The 27,000-nt window shown below is 41.7% G+C and overlaps 2 protein-coding genes across 25 annotated transcripts in view; one reads left to right on the top strand and one right to left on the bottom strand.

Annotated features, from left to right (window-relative positions):
* The window catches only part of KIF3A (kinesin family member 3A), a 118,571-nt gene extending 104,780 nt beyond the window's left edge, over window positions 1-13,791 (bottom strand). For 11 of the 22 annotated variants that reach the window (XR_014056637.1, XR_014056638.1, XR_014056639.1 and 8 more), the window contains exons 1-2: window positions 13,637-13,791; window positions 10,205-10,478 (exon numbers count right to left, since the gene is read on the bottom strand). Coding sequence is in view for 13 of the 22 variants with exons in the window: in XM_081500085.1 (XP_081356211.1) it covers window positions 10,205-10,478; window positions 13,637-13,642 (280 nt within the window). In the remaining 9 variants the exon portion in view is untranslated. Of the gene's footprint in view, window positions 1-9,655; window positions 9,766-10,204; window positions 10,479-12,851; window positions 12,984-13,147; window positions 13,528-13,636 lie in introns of those variants that run through there. The other 11 variants (XR_014056644.1, XR_014056635.1, XM_081500086.1 and 8 more) reach the window with 4 other exon arrangements.
* A 6,254-nt stretch (window positions 13,792-20,045) lies between these two features.
* On the top strand, window positions 20,046-26,475 carry CCNI2 (cyclin I family member 2). Of its 3 annotated transcripts, none has more exons than XM_081500108.1 (6): window positions 20,046-20,495; window positions 20,924-21,052; window positions 21,627-21,701; window positions 23,296-23,436; window positions 24,376-24,606; window positions 25,238-26,475. In XM_081500108.1, exons 1-6 carry the CDS (start codon window positions 20,055-20,057, stop codon window positions 25,298-25,300), a joined length of 1,080 nt encoding a protein of 359 aa, XP_081356234.1. In that variant the 5' UTR covers window positions 20,046-20,054; the 3' UTR covers window positions 25,301-26,475. The 3 variants fall into 3 exon arrangements, with proteins under 3 accessions (XP_081356234.1, XP_081356233.1, XP_081356235.1); XM_081500107.1 differs by having other exon boundaries at window positions 20,921-21,052; XM_081500109.1 differs by lacking the exon at window positions 21,627-21,701 and having other exon boundaries at window positions 20,921-21,052.
* The last annotated feature ends 525 nt before the right edge of the window (window positions 26,476-27,000 follow it).

Raw genomic sequence — 27,000 nt, 5'->3', positions numbered from 1 at the left:
TTCTTTCGTAGGCAGATAAAACTGTTGTACATAAGGACAATGCAATATTATTGTTAATTTAAAAAAGAGAGATGAGTTAATAAGTCATGGAAAGGCATGGAGGGAACTTAAGTGCATGTTACTAAGTTCAATCTGAAAAGGCAACATACTATATACATATAAAACTCCAACTATGTGACACTCTGGAAAAGGCAGAACTATGGAGACAGTAAAAAGATTAGTGACTGCCAGGGTTTAAGGGGGAGGGAGGGATGAAGAGGTGGCGTACAGAGTGAAACAACTGTGTATGATATTACAATGGTGAATAACTGTCATTGTATATTTGCCCAAACTCACAGAATGTACAATATCTAGAGTGAACCCTAATGCAAACTATGGAGCTTGGAGGATAACGATATGTTAATACAGGGTCATCAATTTTAACAAATGTAACCACTGTGGTGCAGGATGTTGACAGCAAGGAAGGTTGTGCATTTTGGGACATAGGGGAACTCTCAGTCCTTTGTTCAATGTTACTGCAAACATAAAATGTTCTAAAAATAGCTCATTCATTTTAAAAATCTTTTTTAAATGGTAGAAGGATTATGTACTTGCTACTGAGAATCCAAAAAGTTACAATTAAACTACTTGTGAATAATGCACAATAAACTGCATTATATATTATAGCATTTCTAATTTTTGTCCTTTTTCAAAATGTTTTTCTATCTTTTACTATCAACAATCTTCAGTCAGCATAATACACTAGAAAACAGGCAGAAAGTCCTTGACATTCACACATTACTCTCTATGTTTATTTTTTACATATACATGTCAGGAGCCGCGATAGGCATTACTGACAAAATGGAGGTACAGCCCCAAACCCCTCTCCTCATCCCGCAGGCACGGTCCCGGGATGAAGAAGTTAGGTCTTGTGATTCTGACTTGTCCTTTCCTTCCTCTGGTTGAGTTGGCTGGAAAGAATGTTATAATCCATAAAGTTAACTATTGACATTTGTTCAAGGATCTTTACAAAGAATGCTCCAGGATGAGCACATAGGCTGCAGCTTGAGACCATGGGAAACATTGTTATCTGAAACCTGCCTGTAAGGGGAATGTTTATGGCAAAAGAAGTTTGCTGAGTTTAGGGGTTAGGAATAATTAAGAATAGTTAGAAGCTAAAAGTTTAAGGTATGTTGTAGTGTTGGCATATTTTACTATAGCTTATGGAAACTAGGTATTTTAGAGATACTAATAGCTAAAGGCCTTTTTAGGAGATGATGAGCTTAAGTTACTAGGGGATAGCAGGATTTAAAGAGATAAGAAATAAACTGAGTAATGTATTATACAGCCCAGAGACAAACTTGAGTTACAATGTTATCACAAGGACACTTAAGAGGGAACTCTGAAGGGCAACAATGATTTATGGAGACAGTAAATATAGGTGAAGGGAAACTGAAGATGTCATACCTCTGACCTAATGCTTTCGTAAAAGTATAAAAGAAAACCTGAAGCTTAAAATAAACATGCAGCCCAGTGCTTTGAGTGAGAGACTGCATCATTTTCTCCGCCAAGATGCAGTCCAAGTGAGTGAGAGGCTGCATCATTCGCCGACCCCGTTCATCCCTTCAGGGTGATTCCCTAGCAACCTGTGGCATTTCTGCTCCCAACAAAGATGGAATAAGAACCAAATTTACCCTCCTGGTAAAACAAAAAGCAGACTAAATATATAAAATGATAGTTTTCAAGAGAATGAACATCAGTGAACAAAGGGCTGTGGTTCCTGAAAGATGAAAAACAGGTAAGGTAGGTTATATGATTGCCCAGCTTCCTGTCGTGAGAGAGAATCCAAGTCATGGAGAAGGAGGAAGAAGCCAAGTAGCTGTCAGTAGATTCCCTGAGTTGAGAAGAAGCTGAGAGTCCAAAGAGGCCAACATAGCTGGAACTTGGAGGACACATTCCCAGAGAAGAGAAAGCTGCACAGAAAGAGCTCCAGAGATCTACAGAAGTTCCTCCTCGAGTATTCAGCTGGGTACTCATTAGCACAAAAGTATAAGTAAACTATCTAAATATGGGCGGTAGCGGAGGGAATCATATGGAAAGATGGGAAGGAAAAGCCCCCAGCACTCACAAAGGCCAAGAACTGTATCTGTTGCCTCTCATAATTCACAGGACATTAGGAACACACAGTATACAGTAGGCCTAGCGTCCGTAGTGGGGAATAATAACCTTACACTGAGCACTGCTCTAGTCCTAACCAAAAAATCTTACAAAAAAGATCTGAAAGGATGAAACTGCTTTCAAGTAAGCGCATCCCAGAACAAAGCTCATGAATACTTATAGAATAAAAAAAAAATCCAAGACCCAAAGTAAAATTCAAACACCCAACCAAAAATTGCCAAGCTTGCAAAAAAAGGCAAAATGATGACTCATAATGAAATCAATTAATCGATCAATCGAAATTAGTTTACAACTGACACACTGTTAGAACTAACAGATGTCTTTAAAAGTTATAAAAACTGTACTCTATATGCAATAAAGTTCAGTGGAAACTCTGGATGGAAGTTTGGAAGAACTTGGATGGGAGATACAACAAAGACCCGTATCGGACTTCTAGAGATGAAACCTACAATGTATGAGATGAAAAATACCACAAACAGGTATAATAGTAGATTAGGTACTGTAAAAGAAAAGATCTGTAGACTTGAAAACATACCAACAATCAAAAATGAAACACAGAAAAAAATTAAAAGTAAAAAACCAGCATCAGTGAGATGTGGGACAATTTCAAGCAGCCAAGTATATATGTCATTATAGGCCCCCCAAAGTGGAGAGGACAGAAAAAATATTTGAAGAAAAATGACTGAAAAATTTCCAAATTTGACGAAAGCCACAGATCCAAGCAGAGTAATGAACTATGGCACAGAAACATGAAGAAAAAATACATTAAGGCATATTCTAAACAAACTGACAAACTGACAAAGCCAGTGACAAAGGAGAAAAGCTTAAAAGCAATCAGAGAAAGACATGTTACATGAAGAAGAACTAAGATAAGGATGAAAGTAGATTTCTGGTCAGAAAATAATTCAAATGAGAAGAAAGAAGAGCACTGTCTTTCAAGTACTAAAGGAAGAAACCATCAATCTAGAATCCTATATCCAATGAAAATATCCTTCAAAAACAAAGGCAAAAAAAAAACATTTTTAAAATACAAAAGCTGAAAGAATTAATCACCCATAGACATGCACTCTAAGGAATGTTTAAACAAAAATTTTCAACGCAGAAGGAAAATGATACTAGGTGGAAATATGGATCTACACAAAGGAATGAAGAATACTAGAAATGGTCATTACATGGGTAAATAAATAAAATTTTTCTCTTTAAATATAAATCTCTTTAAAATATAACTGATAGTTTAAACAAAAATAACAACAATATGGTTTGGAGTTTATAACATGTACAAGTGAAACATATGACAACAATAGCACAAAGCTTAGGAGGAGAGAGATGGAAGTATAGTGGCAGCTTTTATATTATCCATAAAGTGGTACAATATCACTTGAAAAACCATAATATATTTAATATTTATATAAACCCTAAAGCAACCACTAAAATGCAACAAAGATACACTGCTATAAACCAACAAAGAAGATAGAATGGAACAATAAAAACACTTGATTAATCTTAAAGAGAGCATAAAAAGAGAAAAATGGGACAAAGAGAAAACAAACAGCAAGATGACAGATTTACACCTAAGCAAGTAATTACAATAAATAGAAATTGTCCCAATACCCTAATTAAGAAGCAGAGATAAGACTGGACTAAAACCCAAGACCAGTCACATGCTGCTGCACAGAAAACAGCCAACTTAGCAGACCTGGGACAGCTATACTTTCAAAGCCCAGCTTTCAAAACTGGCCTTTGGATGATATCTGGGAATTCAGATTTAGGAAGGGTTCCCACCAATCCCTGATTATTAAGAATGACTCACTATGCCCAAACTGTTCGTATAAACATGGTGGCTCATACTAAACATTTGCTTTACTTATGAGAGTCTGGGATCTTTGCATGTGCCAGGCTGAGGGTGCCTCAATGAGCAGCTTCCAATAAAAACCTTGGGCACTGTGTCTCTGCAGAGCTTTCTGACAGACAACATTCACAAGTACTCTCACAATCAATACAAAGAGAATTAAGTGTATCCTGAGGGTCCACTAGGAGATGACTCTTAGAAGTCTGTACCTGATTTCCTCCAGACTTCACAACATGCACTTTTTCCCTTTGCTGATTCTTTTTCTCGGTATCCTTTTTGTTCTAGTAACCAAAGCCATAAGTACAACTATATACTGAGTCCCATGAATCCTTCTAGCAATCATTAAACCTGGGGTGATCTCAGTGACCTCCAGGACAACCATCCACTAGAAATGAACTTTCAATATAAAAACACATATAGGTTAAAAGCAAAAGGATAGAAAAGATATACCATGTTAATTCTAATCAAAAGAAAGCGAGAATGTTTATAATAATATCAGACAAAGTAGATTTTGGAGCAAAGAATATTAGCAAGGCTGAAGAGAATCATTTAATACTGAAAAAGAGGTTCATCAAGAGAACGTAACACTCCTAAGCATTTATGCAGCTACTCACAGAGTTTCAAAATATATGAAGCAAAAACTGACAGATTTAATGACATAGGGAAATACAAGATTAATAGAGAATTCAATACCCCCTTCTCAATAAGAGACCAAGTAGAAGATAATTAAGTACACAGAAGATTTGAACACTACCAAACAAATTGACCTAATGGACATTTATAAAAACTCCAACAATAGCAAAAATATACATCCTTTTCAGATATACAGAAAACACTGAATAATAATAAACCACATTCTGGGCCATAAAACAAAAGATGCAAGTTACATAGAGTATATTCTCTGACTAAAATGGAATTACATTAGAAATCAGTAACAGAAAGATGTCAAAACATGTGGAAACTAAGACATGTCTAAATAACCCAGAAATCAAGAGGGAAAATAGAAAGTATTTTGCAATGCATAAAAATGAAAGCACATTATGTCAAAATCTGTATGATGTCACTAAAACAGTACTTAGGGGATAATTTAGAACATTAAACTCCTATATTATATAGGAACAAAGGTCTCAAAATGATGACCTTGGCTTCTACTTTAAGAAAGTAGAAAAAGAAGATGAAGTAAGTAAGAGGAAAAAAAAGAGATCAAAGAAGAAATCAATGAAATTGAAAATCATAAAAATAATGAAGAAAAATTAGTAAAACCAAAAGTTGGTTCTTTGAAAAATTAGAAAAGATCAATAAAACTGATCAACCTCTTGCCAGATTAATCAGGAGAAAAAGAGAACACACGTTACCAATATCAGGAATGAAAAAGGTTACATCACTACATTCTAACATAAGAATAGAGGATTGATATACACAACTTTCCTCCAATAAAGCCCATCACTTAGATGAAACAGACCAATGCCATTAAAGACAAACTGCCAAAGCTCACTAAAAAAAAACAAAAATAAAAAACATAACCTGAATATTCCTGTATCCATTAAAGAAATTCAATCTGTAGCTAAAAACCTTTCCATGAAAAAAATTCCAGGCCTAGTAGGCTTCACTGGTGAATCCTACCAAACACTTAGAGAAGATATAATACTAATCCCAGGCAAATTTTTCCAGATAATTAAAAAGGAGGGAATACTTCTCAACTCATTCTATGAAACTAGCATTATTCTGATACCTAAACCAGATAAAGACATTACAAGAAAACTACATTACTTACATCCCTCATGGCCACAGTTGCAAAAATGTTAAACAACATTTTAGCTAATCAAACCTAACATTATACAAGCGGATAATATACCATGACAAAGGGGCATGGCTGATTTCACATTTAAAAATCAATCAAAGTAATGGACCATATTAAAAAACTTCTAAAAATAATTTAAGTGCAAAAAAAACTGCATTTGGCAAAATCTGATATACACTCCTGAAAAAAACTCTCAGCAAACTAAGAACAGACAGGAACTCACTCAATCTGGTAAAGTGTCTATGAAAAATCTACAGAAAACTTCACATTAGTAAAAGTATGAATGCTTTCTCCCTAAGATTAGGAACAATACAAAAATGTCCCCCCTTACCATTTCTATTCTACACTGTATCGGAGGTTCTATTCCAGTCAGGGCAATTCAGGTAACAAAAAGACTGGAAAGAAAGAAGTCATCCTGTCATTATTTTCAGATGAGCTCTCATGTGTAGAAAATCCTAGGGAGTTTATCCCCCTCCAAAAAATAGCCTACTAGAAATAATAAGTTTAGCAAGGTTGCAGTATACAAAATCAATATACAAAAATCAGTTGAAAAACATGAGCTCCCACATGAGAGATCACACCCACTACATTGTCTATAATCAAAAAGACAACACGTTTTGGCAAAGATATGCGGACATTGGAAATCTCACATATTGCTGGTGGGAATGTAAAAATGGTATAGCCATTGTGGAAAACAGACTGGCAGTTACCAGTTTTGTGTGGGTTTTTTTTTTTATTTATTTTTTAATTGAAGGATAATTGCTTTACAGAATTTTGTTGGATTCTGCCAAACATCAACATGAAGGCAGTTAGCCTTTTGACTCAGCAGTTATATTCCTAGGTACCTAAGAAAACTGAAAATATATGTCCACATAAAAACTTGTACAATGTTCTTGTACAATGTTCATAGCAACATTATGCATAAAAGCCAAGAAATGGAAACAACCCAAATGTTCATCAACTGATGAATAAACTATATAGTATATCCAGACAACGGAACATCATTTAGCCATAAAAAAATAATGAAGTATGGATACATATAACAACATGGATGAACGTCAAAAACATCATGCTAGGACTTCCCTGAGGGTCCAGCTGTTAAGAATTTGCCTGCCAATACCAGGGACTCAGGCTCAATCCCTGGACTGGGAAGATTCCACATGCCATGGGGCAACTAAACACCCATTCCCTAGAGCCCACGCTCTGCAACAACAGAAGCCACTGCAACTAGAGACAGACCAAGTGCAGCAATGAAGACCCAGTGCAGCCAAAAAACATAAAAAAAAATTTCAAATCATGTCAATAAGAAGCCAGACACACCAGAATAAATGGTATATGATTCTACATATTAGAAATGCCCAGAAGAGGCAAACTCATACACACAAAGAAAGTGATAGGGTAGGAGAGAGAGAATTGGGAGTAAACTGCTAATAGGTACAGAGTTTCTTTGAGGGGTGATGGAAATGTTCCAGAAACAGATATATGGTTGCAGGTTGCATGTATGAAGGAACTAAAACCCCCTAATTTGTGCAGTGTAAAATGGTTAAAATAGTGAACTTATTATTAGGCTTCCCTGATGGCTCAGACAGTAAAGAATCTGCCTGTAATGCAGAAGACCTGCCAGGTTTGATCCTTAGATTGTGAAGATCCTCTGGAGGAGGGAACAGCAACCCACTCCAGTATTCTTCCCTGGAGAATTCCATGGACAGAGGAACCTGGCGGGATACAGTCCATGGGGTCGCAAAGAGTCAAACATGACCAAAATGACTAATGCTTTACCACTTACTCATGTTATTTAAATTTTATCTCAATTTAAAAAGTCTAAAATAATCAATTGCATTTCTATACATGCTGCTGCTGCTGCTGCTGCTGCTAAGTCGCTTCAGTCGTGTCCGACTCTGTGCGACCCCATAGATGGCAGCCCACCAGGCTCCTCTGTCCCTGGGATTCTCCAGGCAAGAACACTGGAGTGGGTTGCCATTTCCTTCTCCAGTGCATGAAAGTGAAAAGTGAAAGTGAAGTCGCTCAGTCGTGTCTGACTCTTCGTGATCCCATGGACTGCAGCCTACCAGGCTCCTCCATCCATGGGATTTTCTATACATGAACAATGTGCAATTCCCAAAAGAAAATTATGAGAACAATTCTGTTCACAATAAGCATCAAAAAATACTTAAGAAAGTTTACCAAAAGTAGTACAAGGTCTGCAATTAAAAACTACAAAATACTGATGAGAGAAATTAAGACATAAATAGATATATCATGTTCATGTGTTGGAAGATTCAATACTGTCAGAATAGTAATTCAACACAATCCCTACCAAAATCCTAGGAGGTTTTGTGTTGTGTGTGTAAATTGACAACGTGTTCCTAAAACTTATATAAAAATGCAAAGGCCCTACAAAAGTGAAAACAACTTTGACAGAGTAACAAAATTAGAAAACATACACTACCTAATTTCAAAACATTTTACAAAGCTATAGTAATTAAAACAGGACAGACATGGAATAGAACAGACAATCCAGAAATAAGCCCACCTATTTGTGGTCAGTTGAATTTTGACAAAAGCACCAAGTTAATTCAATAGAGAAAGAGCAGTCTTCTCAATAAATGATGCTTTAACAACTGGATATCCACAAACAAGATAGGGAAAAAAGGGAGTGTGACAGAGAAAGAAAAAAAAAAAACAAACTGAGACCCTAACTTCACATCATATATAAAAAATAAAATGGGCCAGAGGGCTTTCCCAGGGGCTCAGTGGTAAAGAATCTGCCTGTCAATGCAGGAGACACAGGTTCAAACCCTGGTCCAGGAATCCCACATGCTGTGGAGCAACTAAGCCCATGTGCCACATCTACTGAGCCTTGTGCTCCGCATAAGGAGAGGCCACTGCAATGAGAAGCCTGCACACTGCAACTAGAGAGTAGCCCTGGCTCACCACAACTAGAGAAAAGCCCATGTAGCAGTGAAGACCCAGCACAGCCAAAAAACAAATAAAATTATTTTTAAGAAATGTACGATCTAAATGTTTACAACTTCTAGATAAAAACACAGGAGAAAATCTTTGCGGTCCTGGGTTTGGAAAAAATTTCTGAGCTATGTCACCAAAAAAGCATGTGATAAAAGAAAAACTGATAGCTAGACTTCAACAAAATATAAAACTTTTCAAAAAACATCACTAAGAAAATGAAAAGACAAGCCACAGACTGGGAGAAATATTTTCAAATCAAGTATCTGATCATGAATATGAATCCAATATATAAAGAGCATGACTGAATAATAAGAACACAGGGAACCAAATTTTAAAATGGCTAAAATATTTTAAGAGCTATTTTACCAAGAAGATATATAAATAACCAATAAGTACACAGATGTTTAATCCTGTTAATCATTAGGGAAATACAATGAGATACCACTACATATCCTCTAGAATAGCTATAATTAAGAAGAATGATAGTTTAAGAGTTGGTGAGAATGTAAAGAAATTAGAACTCTCATATGCTGTTGGGAAAAAAGAAGTACAGTCACCACTATGGAAACCTGTTTTGCAGTTTCTTCAAAAGATAAACATACATAAACCACAAGACTCAAGCAATTTCACTCCTAGGTATCTATCCAAGACAAATTTTGAAACTTATGTTCCTAACAGCATCATTTTTAATAGCCAAAAAACTGGAATGATTCAAATCCCCAAAGTTCACAAAAGGTGGTGTTTTCATATAATAGAAAAAAACTTAACAATAAAAAAGAACTATGATATATGCCACAACATGAATGACCCTCAAAATATTACACTAAGTCAAAGAAACTGTTAGTCGCTCAGTCATGTCTGACTCTTTCAGACCCACGTACTGCAGCCCACCAGGCTCCTCAGTCCATGAAATTCTCCAGGTAAGAATACTGGAGAATTCTTCTCCAAAGAATCTTCCCAACCGAGGGATCAAACCCGGGTCTCCTGCACTGCGGGCAGATTCTTTATTGCCTGAGTCACAATGCTTGGATGACATCACCAACTCAACGGACATGAGTTTGACCATACTCGATGAGATAGTGAAGGACAGGGAAGCCTGGCATGCTGCAGTCCACGAGGTGGCAAAGAGTCGAACACAACTGAACAAGTCAAAGAAAACAGATAAAGACAAAATAGCATATAATCTGATTTATATGAAATTCTAAAGAAAGGCAAAACTAGACAGAAAGCAGGTCCATGGTTGCTGGGGGTAGGACTGCAAACGGACAAAGAAGAACTTATGGGGATGATAAAACTGATGGTTTTACAACTGTATGTATTTACTACAACTCAAACTGTACAATTCAATTATACAATTACAGTGGGTGAATTCACTGAGTATTATTAATAACTTGATAAAAAGTTGTTTAAAAGTAAACTAAAATACTCACCATTGTAGCCTTCGAGAACAGAATCAATAATAGGTCTGGCAGTTAAGTTATAAACATCTAGTTGTTTACTCTCTGGTCCAAAAACAGTATCAAAAGTAAATGTCTTTGGAGGTTCATTGGAAGAATCAGTCTTATGTACAGTGATAGTTCCCCTCATCTCATCCACACTGACAGCCTGTTTGTAGTACATTGATTTCTCTCTCTCATTGAGGGGCCGGCACCTAACAACCACCTTCACATTATCGCAGCTTTCCGGCTTCTCTGATTTATTGATCTGGTGGAGAAAATATTTACAAATAACGAAAAGAACATTTACTTTTACCTTCAACAGATTAAATTTAAAACCTTTGCCATTTCAGTGCCTTGCACACGTTAAACACTCCATAATTATTTGTTAAACGTAATTAAAGATCTTACAGATATATAGAAAAACTTATTAAAAGATATAAAAATAGTTTCTTTTATAATACAAATAAGGGAAGAGGTAATTTAATTTACATTTATAGTTAATGCTATTCAGGCAGAAAATCAGAGTCTATAAGAGACTTGTCTTTCTGCACAAAGTCCTTGATTCCTCTGAGTTTCCTGCATATAGAAAAACAAATGTGAATGTGGTTAATAACTTTAATCAAGAATCCAGTAATAGGTCCTCTGTGCCCTCTGAGACTTTCGATGTTCTTTTCTACAATGCATTAGTAAAAAAAAAAAAAAAAAAAATTAATCAAATAATATATCCACATACAGTCTACTTTTTCTATATAGTGAAAGACAGAAAAAAAAAAAAAAAAGCCTAATGGCAGAGAAAAAATATTTTGGAAAAATTTTAAGAAAGACTAGACCCTTATGAACATTTGTATACATAAAGTTTCAAACTTTGAAATTCTATGATTAAGCATCTATATTAAAATTCAATCCAATTATTAAATATAATCCAATTATTATCCAGTTTAACAATTTAGCTGAACAGATATTAAATTCCTACTCTTTCAGATACTCTTCTAACCATCAGAGAAACAAACATGAGCCACTGTCATTCACAAGGAATAGATGATATCAATTCAACACATTTCTTTCCATTTCTACTTTCACCACCTTATTCCAGGTTATTGTCTTGTCCCGAATTATAAGAGACTCCTAACTACTGCTGGGCTTCCCTGGTGACTCAGCGATAAACAATCTGCCTGGCAATTCAGGAGTCTCAGGTTTGATCCCTGGGTTGGGAAGATCCCCTGGAAAAGAAAATGACAACTCACTCTAGTATTCCTACCTGGGAAATCCCAAGGACAGAGGAGCCTCGGAGGCTCCAGTCCATTGGGTGGCAAAGAATTAGACATGACTTAGCGACTAACCACCACCACCAAAACTGTACTATTGCATCTAATTAGGTTCCCCTATGGTCTGCTCTCTACGTGGAAGTCGGTTTCAACACAAATCTAATTATGTCACTCCCCTACTCAACTCTCTGCAATAGTTTCCCACAGATTTTAGGACAAAAGTCAAAATCCTTACAGTGGTCTGTAAGATCTGGTTCTGGCCCATGTCCACTTCTCCAGCTTTATTTCACAAGTTACTCTGCTTGGCTTTCTTGATCACAGCCACATTGGCTTTCTTTTAGGCCTTTTCTTGTCTTCATGCTTCCTCTCACCACACTCCTTTCCAGGTGCTGTTTCTTATGCCTAAAACATACTCCACCCTCTTCAATTAACTTGCAGAGTTCAGCTCAACAGCTCCTTCACCTGGGAAGACTTTTCTGACTAGAGCTGACCTAATATAGGTCCTGATAGCACCATTCTTTCTTCTGCATTGGTTACAATTTTACTTTTTTTTGGGGGGGGGGGCTTCTTATTTGATTAAAGTCCCTGTCAGTATCTAAATGAGAAATTCTAAACAGGTGCTCAGTCAAGGTGCTAAATTCAGCCCACAAGTGTCTTTTGTTTGGCTCCTATAATCTAATCTTTAAAGTTAGTTGCTAAAATTTAAAAATCAGAAATTTCATTAAAATAACAATCTCCAGATTCTCTGGAAAAAATAGACATCTGACATTTGTAAGCCAGCATTTCTACATGGCAACATTTAAACAACTCACCAGAGTCTACTTCTATCTATTGTATGCCGACCTATCCACTTCACTTAGTTAAGTGTCCTATCACTGTAAATATGTGTGGTTTTCACCTCTGCCCTACACAGCAAGCTTTTCTCTTCCCAAGTTCAAGAACCTGGCTGGTTTTGCTCAATATTGTATCTTCAGTGCCTAATATGCAGTTGTTGTTGTTTAGTAGCCAAGTCATGTCCCCATAGACTGTAGCCCGCCAGACTCCTCTGTCCATGGGATTTTCCAGGCAAGAATACTGGAGTGGGTTGTCGTTTCCTTCTGTAGGGGAACTTCCCCAACCAGGGACCAAATCACCTTCTCCTGCATTACCAGGGGGATTCTTGACCACTGAGCCACCAGTGTGGCTGGTGCCCAGTAACTGTTGAATAAATTGATAATTAAATAGAAAGCAACAAGGAACAAATATTAAGCATTTAATGCTAAAAGTCAAGCACTGTCCTTCAAGCCTCTTGCGCATTATCTTATTTCATCCTGATACCCCCATGAGAAAAAGTTTAATTATGTAGGAAAGAAGAACCCAGAAAGATAAATCACCCAGGGCCTCGCAACCGGCCACTGCTCAGGTGTTCTCCATGACCCTATAATGGACTTACGACGCCTGCTTATTAAGTGAACGATAGTAACCTGTGAAATCCTACAAGAGGAACATTCGACCACCCACCACTCACCCCCTCACGTAAATAACCGGCCATAGTTGACGTGTTCCCCATGACTCTGTACTGGACTTACGACGCCCCCTTATTAGGTCACACGATAATAATCTGTGAAATCCTACAAGACAAGCATACCATCACCCACCACTCACCCCCCTCACACACAAAGACACCTACGGATTACATTCTGCACTGTAAGCTAGAGCGCCACGAGAGGAATGACAGCTCGAGTCAGGAGCCTGGAGTAGGGGCAGACAACCCGTGCTCTCCTGCCTTCCAGAGCTTGGCTCCACGAAGCAGAGACCCACCGGGCATCCAAGAGCCAACCCTTCGCGGCCGCTCCTAGACGCCCTACCCAGAGAACAGGGCTGGGAGCGAGAGCGCATCCTCTGACACAGCGCCTTTATGTCAAGCACCTCAGGCCTTTCGAGATGCAGCAGCGACCAAGGTGGCAAGGCCTGCTCCGGGCCCCTCCCAGGGTCGGGTGGATCCCCACATGCCCGGGCCCACCCGCCTGGCTCCCACACCGCTTGGCGGGGCCGGCTCGGCCCCGCCCCACCCAACCCGAGCCGCCCGCCAGCTCCGCGCCTCCATGGTAACGGCCGCGCCACCCGGCCAGGCCGCAGAGATGAGGAGGAACCCCAGCAGCTGAGTGACTCTCCTTACCGGCATTGCGGCTTCCTCCCGTGCCCCGCGGACGTCCCCGCCCGGGGTGCAGTCCAACGACGCCGGGTTCGCGGGAGAGGCGGCCCAGAGACTACTGAACCACCACCTTGGCGCACCCAAGACTGCGGCTCCTCTAGCGAGAGCTCGCTGTGCGCAGGCGCACTCCAAGCTCGCCCCGCCCCATCCCCGGGCACGAGGCGTCCTCCGCCTCTTGTATTACGCCTGCGCCAGACCTTTCCGAGTCCGTCTCCTAGGAAGCCAGACTGAGGCTGCGCTTGCGCAATGCTGCCATTCCGCTGCCGCTGGACATCTTGCCAGATTTGGAGGTGGGATATCTGGCTACCACCGATGGGGGAAGAGGAGGCAGTCTTAGACCGGCAACGCTGCCCGTCTTCTAGCGCTTGCTATGTTCTAAATATAAACAACGATAGCAGTCGTACATTGTGTTTCCTCAGAAGAGCCACTTTACATACGTTATTGTGCTTGATTACCGACTTGATTATGACCTGTCTCACCATTAGCTGAGGAACTTTGTCAGTATTCTCACAATTATCTCCAGAGCCTAGAATAGGAGCTGGCACAAGGTGGGTTTTCAGTAAATATTTGTGAAAGAAAGAATGATCTATCCTCTTTCCTGTCCGAACTCTCCCCTGAACAAGCACCGCTCTGCTTGGACATGCAATAGACATTTCAAGTTTATCATGTCCAAAATTGAAACGTTGATTCCCACTTCCTATCGCCTACGAGTACCTACGCCACCCCTGTTAAACATTAAATAATTTAAAAAGTCCATCACAATAATGTAAGCTGGATTCTGACAATTGATCAGGTTAAAACCACAGTCTTTTTCAGTTCAGTGACTCAGTCGTGTCCGACTCTTTGCGACCCCATGAACCACAGCACACCAGGCCTCTCTGTCCATCACCAACTCCCGGAGTTTACCAAAACTCATGTCCATCAAGTCGGTGATGCCATCCAGCCGTCTCATCCTCTGTCGTCCCCTTCTCCTCCTGCCCCTAATCCTTCCCAGCATCAGGGTCTTTTCCTATGAGTCAACTCTTCGCATGAGGTGGCCAAACCCTGGACTGATCTCCTTTAGGATGGACGGGTTGGATCTCCTTGCAGTCCAAGGGATTCTCAAGAGTCTTCTCCAACACCACAGTTCAAAAGCATCAATTTTTCGGCGCTCAGCTTTCTTCACAGTCCAACTCTCTCATCCATACATGACTACTGGAAAAACCATAGCCTTGACTAGAGGGACCTTTGTTGGCAAAGTAATGTCTCTGCTTTTTAATATGCTATCTAGGTTGGTCATAACTTTCCTTTCAAGGAGTAAGCGTCTTTTAATTTCATGGCTGCAATCACCATCTGCAGTGATTTTGGAGCCCAGAAAAATAAAGTCTGACACTGTTTCCACTGTTTCCCTATCTATTTTCCATGAAGTGATGGGACCAGATGCCATGATCTTAGTTTTCTGAATGTTGAGTTTTAAGCCAACTTTTTCATGCTCCTCTTTCACTTCCATCAAGAGGCTCTTTAGTTCTTCTTCACTTTCTGCATATTTGAGGTTATTGATATTTCTCCTGGCAATCTTGATTCCAGCTTGTGCTTGTTCCAGCCCAGCATTTCTCATGATGTACTCTGCATGTAAGTTAAATAAGCAGGGTGACAATATACAGCCTTGACATACTCCTTTTCCTATTTGGAACCAGTCTGTTGTTCCATGTCCAGTTCTAAATGTTGCTTCCTGACCTGCATACAGGTTTCTCAAGAGACATGTCAGGTGGTCTGGTATTCCCGTTTCTTTCAGAATTTTCCACAGTTTATTGTGATCCACACAGTCAAAGGCTTTGGCATAGTCAATAAAACAGAAATAGATGTTTTTCTGGAACTCTCTTGCTTTTTCGATGATCCAGCAGATATTGGCAATTTGATCTCTGGTTCCTCTGCCTTTTCTAAATCCACCTTGAACATCTGGAAGTTCATGGTTCATGTATTGCTGAAGCCTGGCTTGGAGAATTTTGAGCATTACTTTACTAGCATGTGAGATGAGTGCAATTGTGTGGTAGTTTGAACATTCTTTGGCATTACCTTTCTTTGGGATTGGAATGAAAACTGACCTTTTCCAGTCTTGCGGCCACTGCTGAGTTTTCCAAATTTGCTGGCATATTAAGTGCAGCACTTTCACAGCATCATCTTTCAGGATTTGAAATAGCTCAACTGGAATTCCATCACCTCCACTAGCTTTGTTCGTAGTGATACTTTCTAAGGCCCACTTGATTTCACATTCCAGGATGTCTGGCTCTAGGTGAGTGATCACACCATTGTGATTATCTGGGTCGTGAAGATCTTTTTTGTACAGTTCTTCTGTGTATTCTTGCCACCTCTTCTTAATATCTTCTGCTTCTGTTAGGTCCATACCATTTCTGTCCTTTATCGAGCCCATCTTTGCATGAAATGTTCCCTTGGTATCTGTAATTTTCTTGAAGAGATCTCTAGTCTTTCCCATTCTATTGTATTCCTCTATTTCTTTGCATTGATCGCTGAGGAAGGCTTTCTTATCTCTCCTTGCTATTCTTTGGAACTCTGCATTCAAATGGGAATATCTTTCCTTTTCTCCTTTGCTTTTCACTTCTCTTCTTTTCACAGCTATCTGTAAGGCCTCCTCAGACAGCCATTTTGCTTTTTTGCATTTCTTCTCCATGGGGATGGTCTTGATCCCTGTCTCCTTTACAATGTCACAAACCTCCATTCAGAGTTCATCAGGCACTCTGTCTATCAGATCTAGTCCCTTAAATCTATTTCTCACTTCCACTGTATAATCATAAGGGGTTTGATTTAGGTCATACCTGAATGGTCTAGTGGCTTTCCCTACTTTCTTCAATTTAAGTCTGAATTTGGCGATAAGCAGTTCATGATCTGAGCCACAGTCTTTTTCTCTCATACTTAATATCCAGTCTTTCTATAGAACTAGAATTAGTTGTCTCTATCTCAGAAGTAGAACCAGAATCTGACCACTTTGAGCACCACCATCTCTCACCTGCGTTACTAAACAGCTCAGAACTGGTTTCCTTGCAGTGCATCCTTGCCCATCCTAGTCTACTTTCAACACAAGAGGCAGAGTGCTGGTGTTAAAATAAGTTAAATACTGTTGGTGGCTCAATGGTAAAGAATCCTTCTTCCAATACAGGAGATGGAGGTTCCATCCCTGGGTGGGGAAGATCCCCTGGAGAAGGAAATGGCAACCTACTCCAGTAGTCTTGCCTGAGAAATTCCACGGATAGAAGGGCCTGGCGGGCTACAGTGCGTGGGATTGCAAAAAGTCTGACACGGCTTAGCAACTAAAACAACACTGCCTTCATTCATAACCTGCCAGTGATTTCTCATCTCCCAGCATAAAAGTCACAGGCCTTCTCCCTGCTTCCTGCAATCTTCCCTCTTACTCATTATTGAGAGCTATCCCTCTACCACCAGCTCCACTTGGCCTCCTTGATTCATCTGACCTTGCAGGCAAGGATTCATGACAGAATACAAGGCCTTTTATGCTTGCAGTAGGAGCTAATAAAAATACTTAGTGTCAGCATACTGTTCGAAGTGCTTTAATTCCTTTTTAATTATTAATTTAATTCACATAATAACCTTTTGAAATAGGTACCATTAGTCATTTTAATAGAAAATAGGAGAAACTATTTCACAGATTTAAAAAACTGAAGCATAGAGCCATTAAGTAACTTGTCCAAGGTCATACATATGGGCAGCGACAAAGCCCAGATCCAAAGCCAGGCCCTGCCTAGAAAGCTCCTCGCTAAATATTGCCTGACTCCCTCATTGCCTTCAGAATATCTTTGTTCACATATCACCTCCTTAGTAAACCCTACCAATGATTTCTCTACTTAAAATGCCAACCTTCAGAGATTTTCCCAGTGGTCCAGTGGTTAGGACTCCGCTATCCAATGCAGGGGATGCAGGTTCCATCCCTGGTCAGGGAACTAAGATCCCACATGCCACACGGTATGGCCAAAAACTAAAAAAGAAAACAAAATTCCAATCTTCAGTCCCAGCCTTGTTATCTTCCCTCCCTACTTTATATTTCTCCACAGTACTTATCACTTTCTGATATATGATAGATACACTATATATCTGCTTTATTGTGATTCACTAATTTATACAATTCAATGATTCTTACTATATACAGAGTTGTGTGACCATAACCACAATCGATTTTAAACATTTTCATCACACCCAAAAGAAACATTTACTCATAGCTATCACTCCCCCTTCCCCCTTGCAACATCCCAGCCCTAGGCAACCACTAATTTACTTTCTGTATCTATAGATTTGCCTATTTTGGACTTATCATATAAATGGAATTATATAATATGTGACCTTTTGTGAAATGATGTCTATCACTTGGAATAATATTTTCAAGCATCATCCCTATTGTAACACATAACAATAATCCTTTACTTTTTATGGCTGAATAATGTTCTATTGTATGAATATACCACATTTTTATCTATTAATCAATTGATGAACATTTGGGTTGTTTCTACTTTTTGTTACTATAGATAATGCTGCTATAAGTTTTTGTGTGAACATGTTTCATTTCTCTTGGGTATACACTACAAGTGGAATTGATGGATCATTTAGTAACTCTAATGTTCAACATTTTGAGGAACTGTCAATTTGTTTTCCAAAGTGGCTGCACCACCAGCAATGTAAGAGGATTTCCATTCCCACCAGCAGTGTATGAGGTTTACAATTTTCTCTACATCCTCACTACCACCTGCTGTTGTCTTGAATTGCTTATCATGGCCATCCTGCTGCTCTTTAAGCATGAAAGTTTTAAATTTTGATCAAGTCCAAAATTTTCTTTTGTTGTTTCTTTTCTTGTACATTTGGTGCAAATCTAAGAAACCACTTCCTAATTCAAGACATGAAGATTTTCTTTTTTAACAGTTTTCTAGTTTTAGCTCTTACATTTAGATCTATGATCTATTTTGAGTTATTTTTGTATATATGTTATTGGGATCCAGTTTCATTATTCTGCACATGAATATTCATCTGTCCTATCACTATTTGCTGAAAAGAATGTTCTTTCCCCCACTGAATTATTGTAGCAACCTGGGCAAATAACAATTGGTCACATATATGAGGGTTGATTTCCAGATTCTCAATTCAATTCCATGGATCTATATGTCCATCCAATACTATATTGTCTTGATTACCATAGGCTTGTAGTAAGTTCTGAAATTAGATACTACGAAGCTTATATATCTGCTTTTTCTAGGTAGGTTTGGTCATTTTGAATTCCTTGGTTGTTCATAGGAATTTTTAAAACACCTTGTTAGTTTAGATCTATGATCTATTTTCAGTTATTTTTGTATATGATATGATACAGGGATCAAAAAGACAGCTAGAAACTTAACAGGGATTATGTTGAATTGATAGACAGTTCTGGAACTATTGCTATTTTAATAATTAAAATCTTCCAGTTCATAAACATGGAACGTCTCTCATTTAGATCTTCTTTAATTTCTTTCAGTAATGTTCTGTAGTTTTCTGTAGCATACACACATATTCCCCAATGGTAACCACTGTCTTGTCTCTAACATTATGGATCCCTTCTTTATGCTTTTTATAAATGAAATCATATAGCATGAATTCTTTTTTATCTGTCTTCCGACATTCAATATTATGTTTGTAAGATTCTTCCTTATCGGGTGTAGCAGTTCATTCTTTTTCAATGTGGTATTGTATCCCCTATATCGTGTTGACGATACCACAATTTGTTTATCCCATTCAACTATTGATGGATATTTGGGTTGTATCCAGTTTAGGGCTATTACAAATAGTGCTTCTGTGAACATGTAGGTTCACATATGCATTTCTGTTGGGCATATATCTAGGAGTGGAATTGCTGGGATTTTCATATATTCTACTCAAGCTTTTCCTCTTTTCTGACTAGAATATAAGTTCCACGTCTCTTCTGTTCACTGTTAAGTTCCAGCGCCTAACACCTTGCAGCCTTCAATAGATAACCTTCTCCAGGGCGGCTTGCTCACCAGCCGCCCCACCCCGGCTGGGGACTCTGCGCCTGGTGCTAGGGCTTTAGGTGCGGAAGAGGGGCTAAGTGGGTGGGCGTGGGGTGGAGTAAGAATAGAGAGGATCCTTCACCCACCTGCTTGCTCTCCCTCCCGCCGCGTCCGAGGCCCGCGCCCCTCACCTCGGGAACAAAGGGCCGGGAGGAGTGGGCCCCCGCGCGCCAGGACAGTCCCAGGGCCAGGGGTGGGGGCGTGGGCCAGCTGAGCCCGCTCCGCCCCGCCTCGCCTCGTGGCTTCCCCAGCTGCAAGTCACTGACGCTGGGGTAGAAAACGCCGAGCTAAGCCGGGACCCAGACCCAGGATCTGACGCAGCCATGGCTTCCGGAGGGCGGCATGGGCCTCAGAACTCGGCCTCGGAGGTGAGATCCTCCCGGCGTCCAGGTAAGAGTTCGAACGAAAGTCTAGGCGAAGTGGCCCTTCGCTGTCCGCTCCCCCCGCGGCCGTTGAACATCTCTCTCTCCGCGGCGATCCGGAAAAGTTTCTTGGAGGCGTGCCTGCGCGATGCGCTCTGGCTCCCCGCGCCTTCGTGGACCAGATCCGTGAGGGGGGCAATGCGGGCTCGGCCAGCTGCGCGCCCCGACCCCGCCGCAGCTCGGGGGCCGCCGCCCGCACCATCTACGCAGCCCCCAGTCCCCAGCCCGCCCAGGCTCACGCAGAAAACCTGGGGAGGCTTCCCCAGCCAGCGCCGGCTGCTCGCCTACCTGACGCAGGCCCAGGGCCGCGAGGCGCGTCTGTGGCGGGGTGGCCAACTCCAGGTACCAGTACCTTCTGGGCCCCCCCCCCCCGGAAGCACGGTCCTCCCCCTCCCTCGCGCGCGCACGGGACGAGGCCGGGTTCCAGGTGCACCCGCGACCAGGTGAGCCGCACCCTGGAGCCCGTACCTTCCCCAGGTGCGTCCCCCTCACGAGGCGAAAAACGAGATTCCCCAGCTTATCTCACTGAAACGGTGCTTCACTAGAGGGCTTTGGAAGAGGGCTTGTTTGAGCTGGGGAATTCAGCTGAAGACCCAAAAAACGGGCGCAGGAAGGAGTGGGTCTGAATGGGGGAACAACTGGACAAGAAAGACACTTTTATGTGACCGCTATTTAGGGTGAAGGAGCTTCTTACAACCCCTCTGGTCCAGCCACTGATGGACTGAGACCAACGACCTTCCCTTCTCTCCCCCACCTCCTCCTTCCAGCAGGCGGAGATTTGCGAAGGCTTCAGGGAAGTTGTGTTGTGGCTCCTGAGAGTTGAGAACATCTTTGACTTCTCTCAGACCACTTTTAACCTGGCTCTCACTATCTTCAGCCGCCTCGTAGTTTCAGTAAAGGTAGGGGAGTTATGAGGGATGGTGACAGATGGTTGGGTGTGGAAACTGACCTTTGTTTCCTGTTACTACCTGACAAGGGAGCCACCCCAGGTGCTCAAACCCAACATTATAAATTAAGTCAATGGCTCCAAGAATAGAACTGGACTTGGAAAATCCTACCACCTTACCTGTCTGGCTCAGTGTTGTGTGGCCATCAGTGGCCGACTTGGGGAGCGTGAGAGGACCTAGCTGGGAAAGGACTCTCATGTGCGATGAAGTCGGTGTGCTTGTTTGGACCAATACTCGCAGCCTGAGGCCAGGAGGAGGCTGTGTGTTCCCTGAGATGATGCTGTATTTCCCACCTCCAGTCAGTCTTCTAACAAAGGGCTATTGACTAGTCATCTGTGGTTCTGAAACCAGGAGGTTTTCACTGGTCACATCTAAAAATGGGGCTAAATTCCTGCAAATAAATACAATGTCTTTTTTAAAAATTAAAAAAAAAAAAAACCACACTCGATTTCTTAAAAAACCCACAGATGCTTTATGGTTAGTTTCTGGCACTCATATTCTCAAATGTGTCTCTTCCATACTGCAGATTAAAAAGCATTTACTCCATTGTGTCACAATTACTTCCTTGAGACTTGCTGCAAAGCTTAATGAAGAAGAGGAGGTATGCATCCCTGGAAGCTCATTAAGGGCTGCTTTTGAGGTATAGGGGTGTATAACATTGGAAACACAAGTTTCCTGAAAGGTCTGTGATCTTGGGAATGGGCATTTTGGAAAAGTCACACCTCCCAGGATCTCTGGTGTCCCTTCCTTGGGCTTGTCAGACTCTGGTGGCGGTGGTTTAGTCACTAAGTCCTGTCCGACTCTTGCGACCCCATGGACTATAGCCTGCCACACTCCTCTGTCTGTGGAATTTCCTAGGCAAGGATACTGGAGTGGATTGCCATTTCCTTCTCCAGGAGATTTTTCCAACCCAGGGATCAAACCTAGGCCTCCTGAAGAATTCTTCAGCAATCTGAGCCATGGGAATTCTGGTGCCCCACAAATGGGAAAATGGAACAGCTGAATTGTCCTGGCCCAGCAAACCCAGAAGCCTGACCTCCTGGCAGATATATCTTGCCTCATTGGTTGATGGTAGATGCCACCTCCCAGACCATATGGCCTAATAGCCACTCCCCAGAAACTACATCTAAGAAAGCTGCTTGAGACTTAAGGACTTGCCTGTGTCAAAGAAACTGGTCTTCAGGGAGTCTGGGACCCTCGTCTGGGACGGGCAGGAGGGCCACTAGCAGTGGGTGGAAGAGAAGCCCGCGTAAGTGTTCAGACTTGCTTAATTTCTCAGTTTCTCTATGGCTTCTGTTCAGGAGAAGATCCTCTCCCAGTATCCTTCCCAAACCTCCCTCCCTTCTTCCCTCCCTCCAACCTCTCTCCCTTTGTGGAACCACTGCCATTTATACAAGGTCCCCTTGGCTGATCTCAAGGTCCAAGGGGCCAGAAAAAGGCATGGTGTGTCCAGTTCCAAACTTGCAATAAAAACTATTTTAACCCTGTTTGTTAGAATATAATGTGTGCCCCGCAAAGATGCTTTTGTCCAACTAAGAACCAAGTAAATAACCCTTAAAAGAACTATTTCTGGAGGTTATATAATACTTTGTTTATCTAAAAGAGTAGGACCAAGTCTTCAATGCACTTGGTACTTGAATGTTTACTCATAAACAAGCCTTATAATTTCTCCGGGAAAAAGTCATAGTTTTTCCAGAACTGAACTGCCTTCAATAAAGGCTGAAAGGAATGTGTTTGCAGCTATGGTGTTACCTGGTTCTGGGAGGTTTTATCAATGAATCTGTCTGATGCAGACCAGGAAGCTCAAAGGCCTACTTCAATCATGGTAGTGATTAGAACCGGGAATGGGTAGAGTCCACAGCTGGAAAGCTTTGAGTGAGTTCTTACAGCTGAATGTGGGTGACGGCACCGTCCCAGCCTGCAAAGCACCTTTGGGTAGGAGTTGGAGTACAGTTGGGGATCAAGACCTGCTGGCAGCAGATGACCATGTGACATTTACTATACACTGTCACAACTACCTGGGGACTTGACAGATAGCCAGGATCTGGTTTGGTTTTTCTTTCAGAAGCGTTTTCTGTGGTGGGTCACCGGAAGACAACTCTACTAGGGTCATGGATGCCCAGTCCCGAGCGATGAGAAACAAAAGCTACTATGACATAGTGTAGGGCTTTGGCCTCTTTATTTTCTTTTTACAGTTAATTCCACGCGTAAAAGACTTCATAAAGCATTATGGCTCTGGCTATTCCCCGAATGAGCTCCTCAGGATGGAGCTGGCTATTTTGGACAAACTGCACTGGGACCTCTACATCGGGACACCACTGGACTTTCTGTCCATAGTAAGTACAAGAAACTTCCAGAGCCTACCCTGTACTCATTGTGCCTTTGGAACAGCTGTTCACAATATAGGACGGCAAAGCACACGTCCTTAAACATGCAGCACGGTGACGTGACCCACAAGGCTCACGACATAACGGCAGAGTGAAATATTATCTTACATCCAACACAGTTCCGCCAGACTCTCGCTTCTAAAGGACATTAACTTTACAAAGATATTTAGACGGCACTATTGTGGTGAGCTTCTCTTTTAAATACACACTGCAAAAATATTTAACTTTCCATTCTGTGAATACATAAAAATCTGTCTGCTTTTGCTGCACTTTACACACATTCACTTAGCTGTCTTTATTCACCTACACACAATCCTTACTGAGGCTTTAGACCATATTGATCCGGCACTTAAAAATGTCATGTTAGTTTGTCTTTGTTTTAGTTAGAGAATGATGGTCATCCTTAAGGATAGGATTCTGTTAGTAAGGCAAAATTATGTAATGTGGAAATGTCATGGGATTTTGGTCTGTTATGAAGCGTGACGATTAAATCACGAAGGGCTGTACTATTATGAAAACTGACCATTGTGGCCAAGCGGCAGCGTTTCTTCTCATGTCGAGCATATACAAGTAACTTCTCTGCTACCAAAATCTTGAACTGTATGCTTCTGTTTTTCAGAACTGAAACACTGTCAAATGGGTACTTTAGGCTCTTAATGACCATGTCACAAAGCAGACTGTCTTTTTCTCACCAGGGTTGAAGCTGAGCTTGGCTGCACAGTGGGTATTAAGCCTCAGTCCCCTTCTGGGGCCATGGATGGGAACGAAAAGGGTTGGGCAACATTTAATGTTCCCTGATGAAAATTTAAATTGTTTTTTGCACTTTTGGTCATTGATCTATGAAAAGTATGGGGTTTTCTGTTCTAACATAAAAACCACGGTCTCCAGTTCCACGCCCTGGTGGTCCTGGGCTGGCCCCACGTGAAGGAGCTGATGCCTCAGAGGAATCCTTCCCTCCACGTCGCGTCCCTGACCAGGCAGCTGCAGCACTGTATGGCGGGCCACCAGCTGCTGCAGTTCAAGGGCTCCACACTGGCCTTGGTCATCATCACCTTAGAGCTGGAGAGGCTCATGCCCGACTGCTGTACTCCTATATCTGATCTGCTAAAGAAAGCACAGGTAGACATCAACTTTGCCCCACACCAGGCTCTCAGTTTTGCCCCTTCAGCTGATGCACTCTGCCCCCAAAAGGGTACCTGTGGCCCCTTCTCAGCCCTTGTGGCTCCAGGAGATACTCTGGCTGTGATGACTCTGAAGAGTCTTCCTAAGGGCTAGGCTTTCCAAACACGGCATATCCTCTGGACTTGAGTATTAGGTACACGTTCCCTTCACCACAGTGGGCTTCTCTGACAATGAGCAAAGCTGTATCTCAGTGGCAGCCCTGGTAGTCAAGAGGACGTGGGGACATGTTGAGCTCAGGAGAAAACAACGTTGAGCTTAACAATGGCGAGTGTAAATTTCAGACCCTTTACCCTTTATATGGTACCAGGCACCAGGGTACTAGGAGGTAGGTACTGGGAGGTCAGAATCACTCAGGATGGACAGCATAAGATGGAGTGCAGTTAGAAAAATGACAGTTTTTACTGAGGTTGAAGATGGTTGTCCCTGAGATGGTGGGGTTAATGTTCTCAAGTTGGGTGGTTGGAACTTCCTGGAATTGCTCCATGCTAACATTCTGGCACTCAGTTGCTCATTGTTTAAAATGTAAAATGGTTCTGCCTCAAGGATGACCACTCTGTTTTAATTACAGGTTGGTATTAGGCAGTGGAACCACTGCAAAGAACTTGTAAAGGAGCAACTGGCAAGCCTTTAGTCATCTTCCTGCACAGGCACTTTCTGGCTCACCTGCCAGCATCTGTACCCTACCCCAGAGCCCTTTACACCAAAATGGCAAATCTGGACTTGGACTCCTCTATATTCTAGGCTTTATGGATCCTGTAACAAAAAAGCAAGAAGGCCTTGAAAGAGCAACTGAGAAAACACTCCTGATTCTTCAGAAAAAAGAAAGAGGGGCACAAAAAGACAGGTCAGGATCCCTAAAGGGAAAGGTAGTCTGATAAATCAAACTCAGACTCCCGCCTCCCTCACAACCCTGGGCCTGAAACCAGGGAGAGGGAATAAATGCTTACAGTGCAGCTTGCTTTTTCTTCCTCATCAAGGGCTGTATCAGCCTATAAGACAGCTGGACTATGAGGTCAGAGGCAGGCCTTGCTCAGGGCAGAAGGGCCAAGCTGGTGCTGACAGACAAGTTTCTGCTGTTCCACCTGCCAGAAATGGCTGGGTCTTTCCAGCTTCCCAGGCCTGTACCAAGAGCATGTGCTGGCTTCAAGTCCCAAGTACTCTGCCCACCTTTGCAGAAATGGGATTTACCCTGACTTACCCAGGATCTAAGTCTTTTCTTTGTAAGAACTCGATTCATAAAGTGTGTTTTATTTCATATACAGTAACCAGATCACGCTTTAGGCATATTTCTCCTTGGTTACTCTTAGTTTACAGGCTTAACTAGAGGAATTTTTGTGTTTAGAAAATGACACTTTGAGGTGATCCTCGTGTTGGGAAGACACAGCTCCCCGAGTTTTGGTTGAGATGAGCAGGTCCTGAGGGTGAGCTCCCACTCTGCAGGGAGGAGGGAGAGACCACTACCATGGCTGTGAGGGAGAAGCCAGCTGCCCCTGGGAAACAGTGACACTATGGAGCCATTCTCTAGGCAGTGGAGTCCAGCTGACAGTGATGCCAGCTGGGACTGTGGAAGTAGTGCTGGGGATGTGAATGACTGAGCCACATATTTAGAGGTCATCTGTGAAATCCTTGCACAGTGAACAGTTCTCTGTAAATGTGCTAAGCCATGGGGAGGGTGATCTGCTACTAGCTGCAATACTAGCTATACCGTATTAGTGTCTGTACTGTAGTCAGCACAAATCTCTGCCTTTTGTTGAGACAAATTTGCTTGTTGGAGCTTTTGTTCAAATACACTTGACTTCCTTTCAATCCTTTCTGTGTCTTATTTTATATGTATTAGATGCCATGCATTGAGATTTGATAGAGTCAAATACACGTGAAATGCAATCTCTCAAACACTGTCAGTAACTCTCCTCTCGTCCAGCACAAATGAATGTGCTGGGGGGCAGCCCGCTGCTCATGGCCTCAGCTTCCTCTGCCTCCTTCCTTCCACTGTGAGCAGCACTGTCATTGGTGGAACAGAGGCTCATCCTGAGGGCCCATGCCAACTCAGCCTATCTCTGACTTCAGAAAACAGGTGAGAATTACCTGGACCCCCCCGAACCAAGTAGCTCTGGATGTAAGCTTCATTCCCCAGAGCTAAACCAACTCTCCATCTCTTGGGAAAAGAAGAAGATAGACCTGTGAGCCACAGTATGGGGGTAAGGGACAGTATTGTTGCTTCATCTTTCTGTAAATAATATTCCCTTCTCTGGGGAAGCAAACTTTCGTATTGCCAAAGTACCACTTGTAAGGGGTTTTTGTTTGTTTTTAAGTTTTTATATTCAAGCTTGC

This window comes from Giraffa tippelskirchi, chromosome 6, assembly GCF_054371585.1.
Source record: "Giraffa tippelskirchi isolate mGirTip1 chromosome 6, T2T-mGirTip1v1.2.pri, whole genome shotgun sequence".
NCBI lineage: Eukaryota > Metazoa > Chordata > Mammalia > Artiodactyla > Giraffidae > Giraffa > Giraffa tippelskirchi.
Note: the sequence above shows the minus strand (reverse complement) of the source record. Positions and strands in the feature narration are given on the sequence as shown.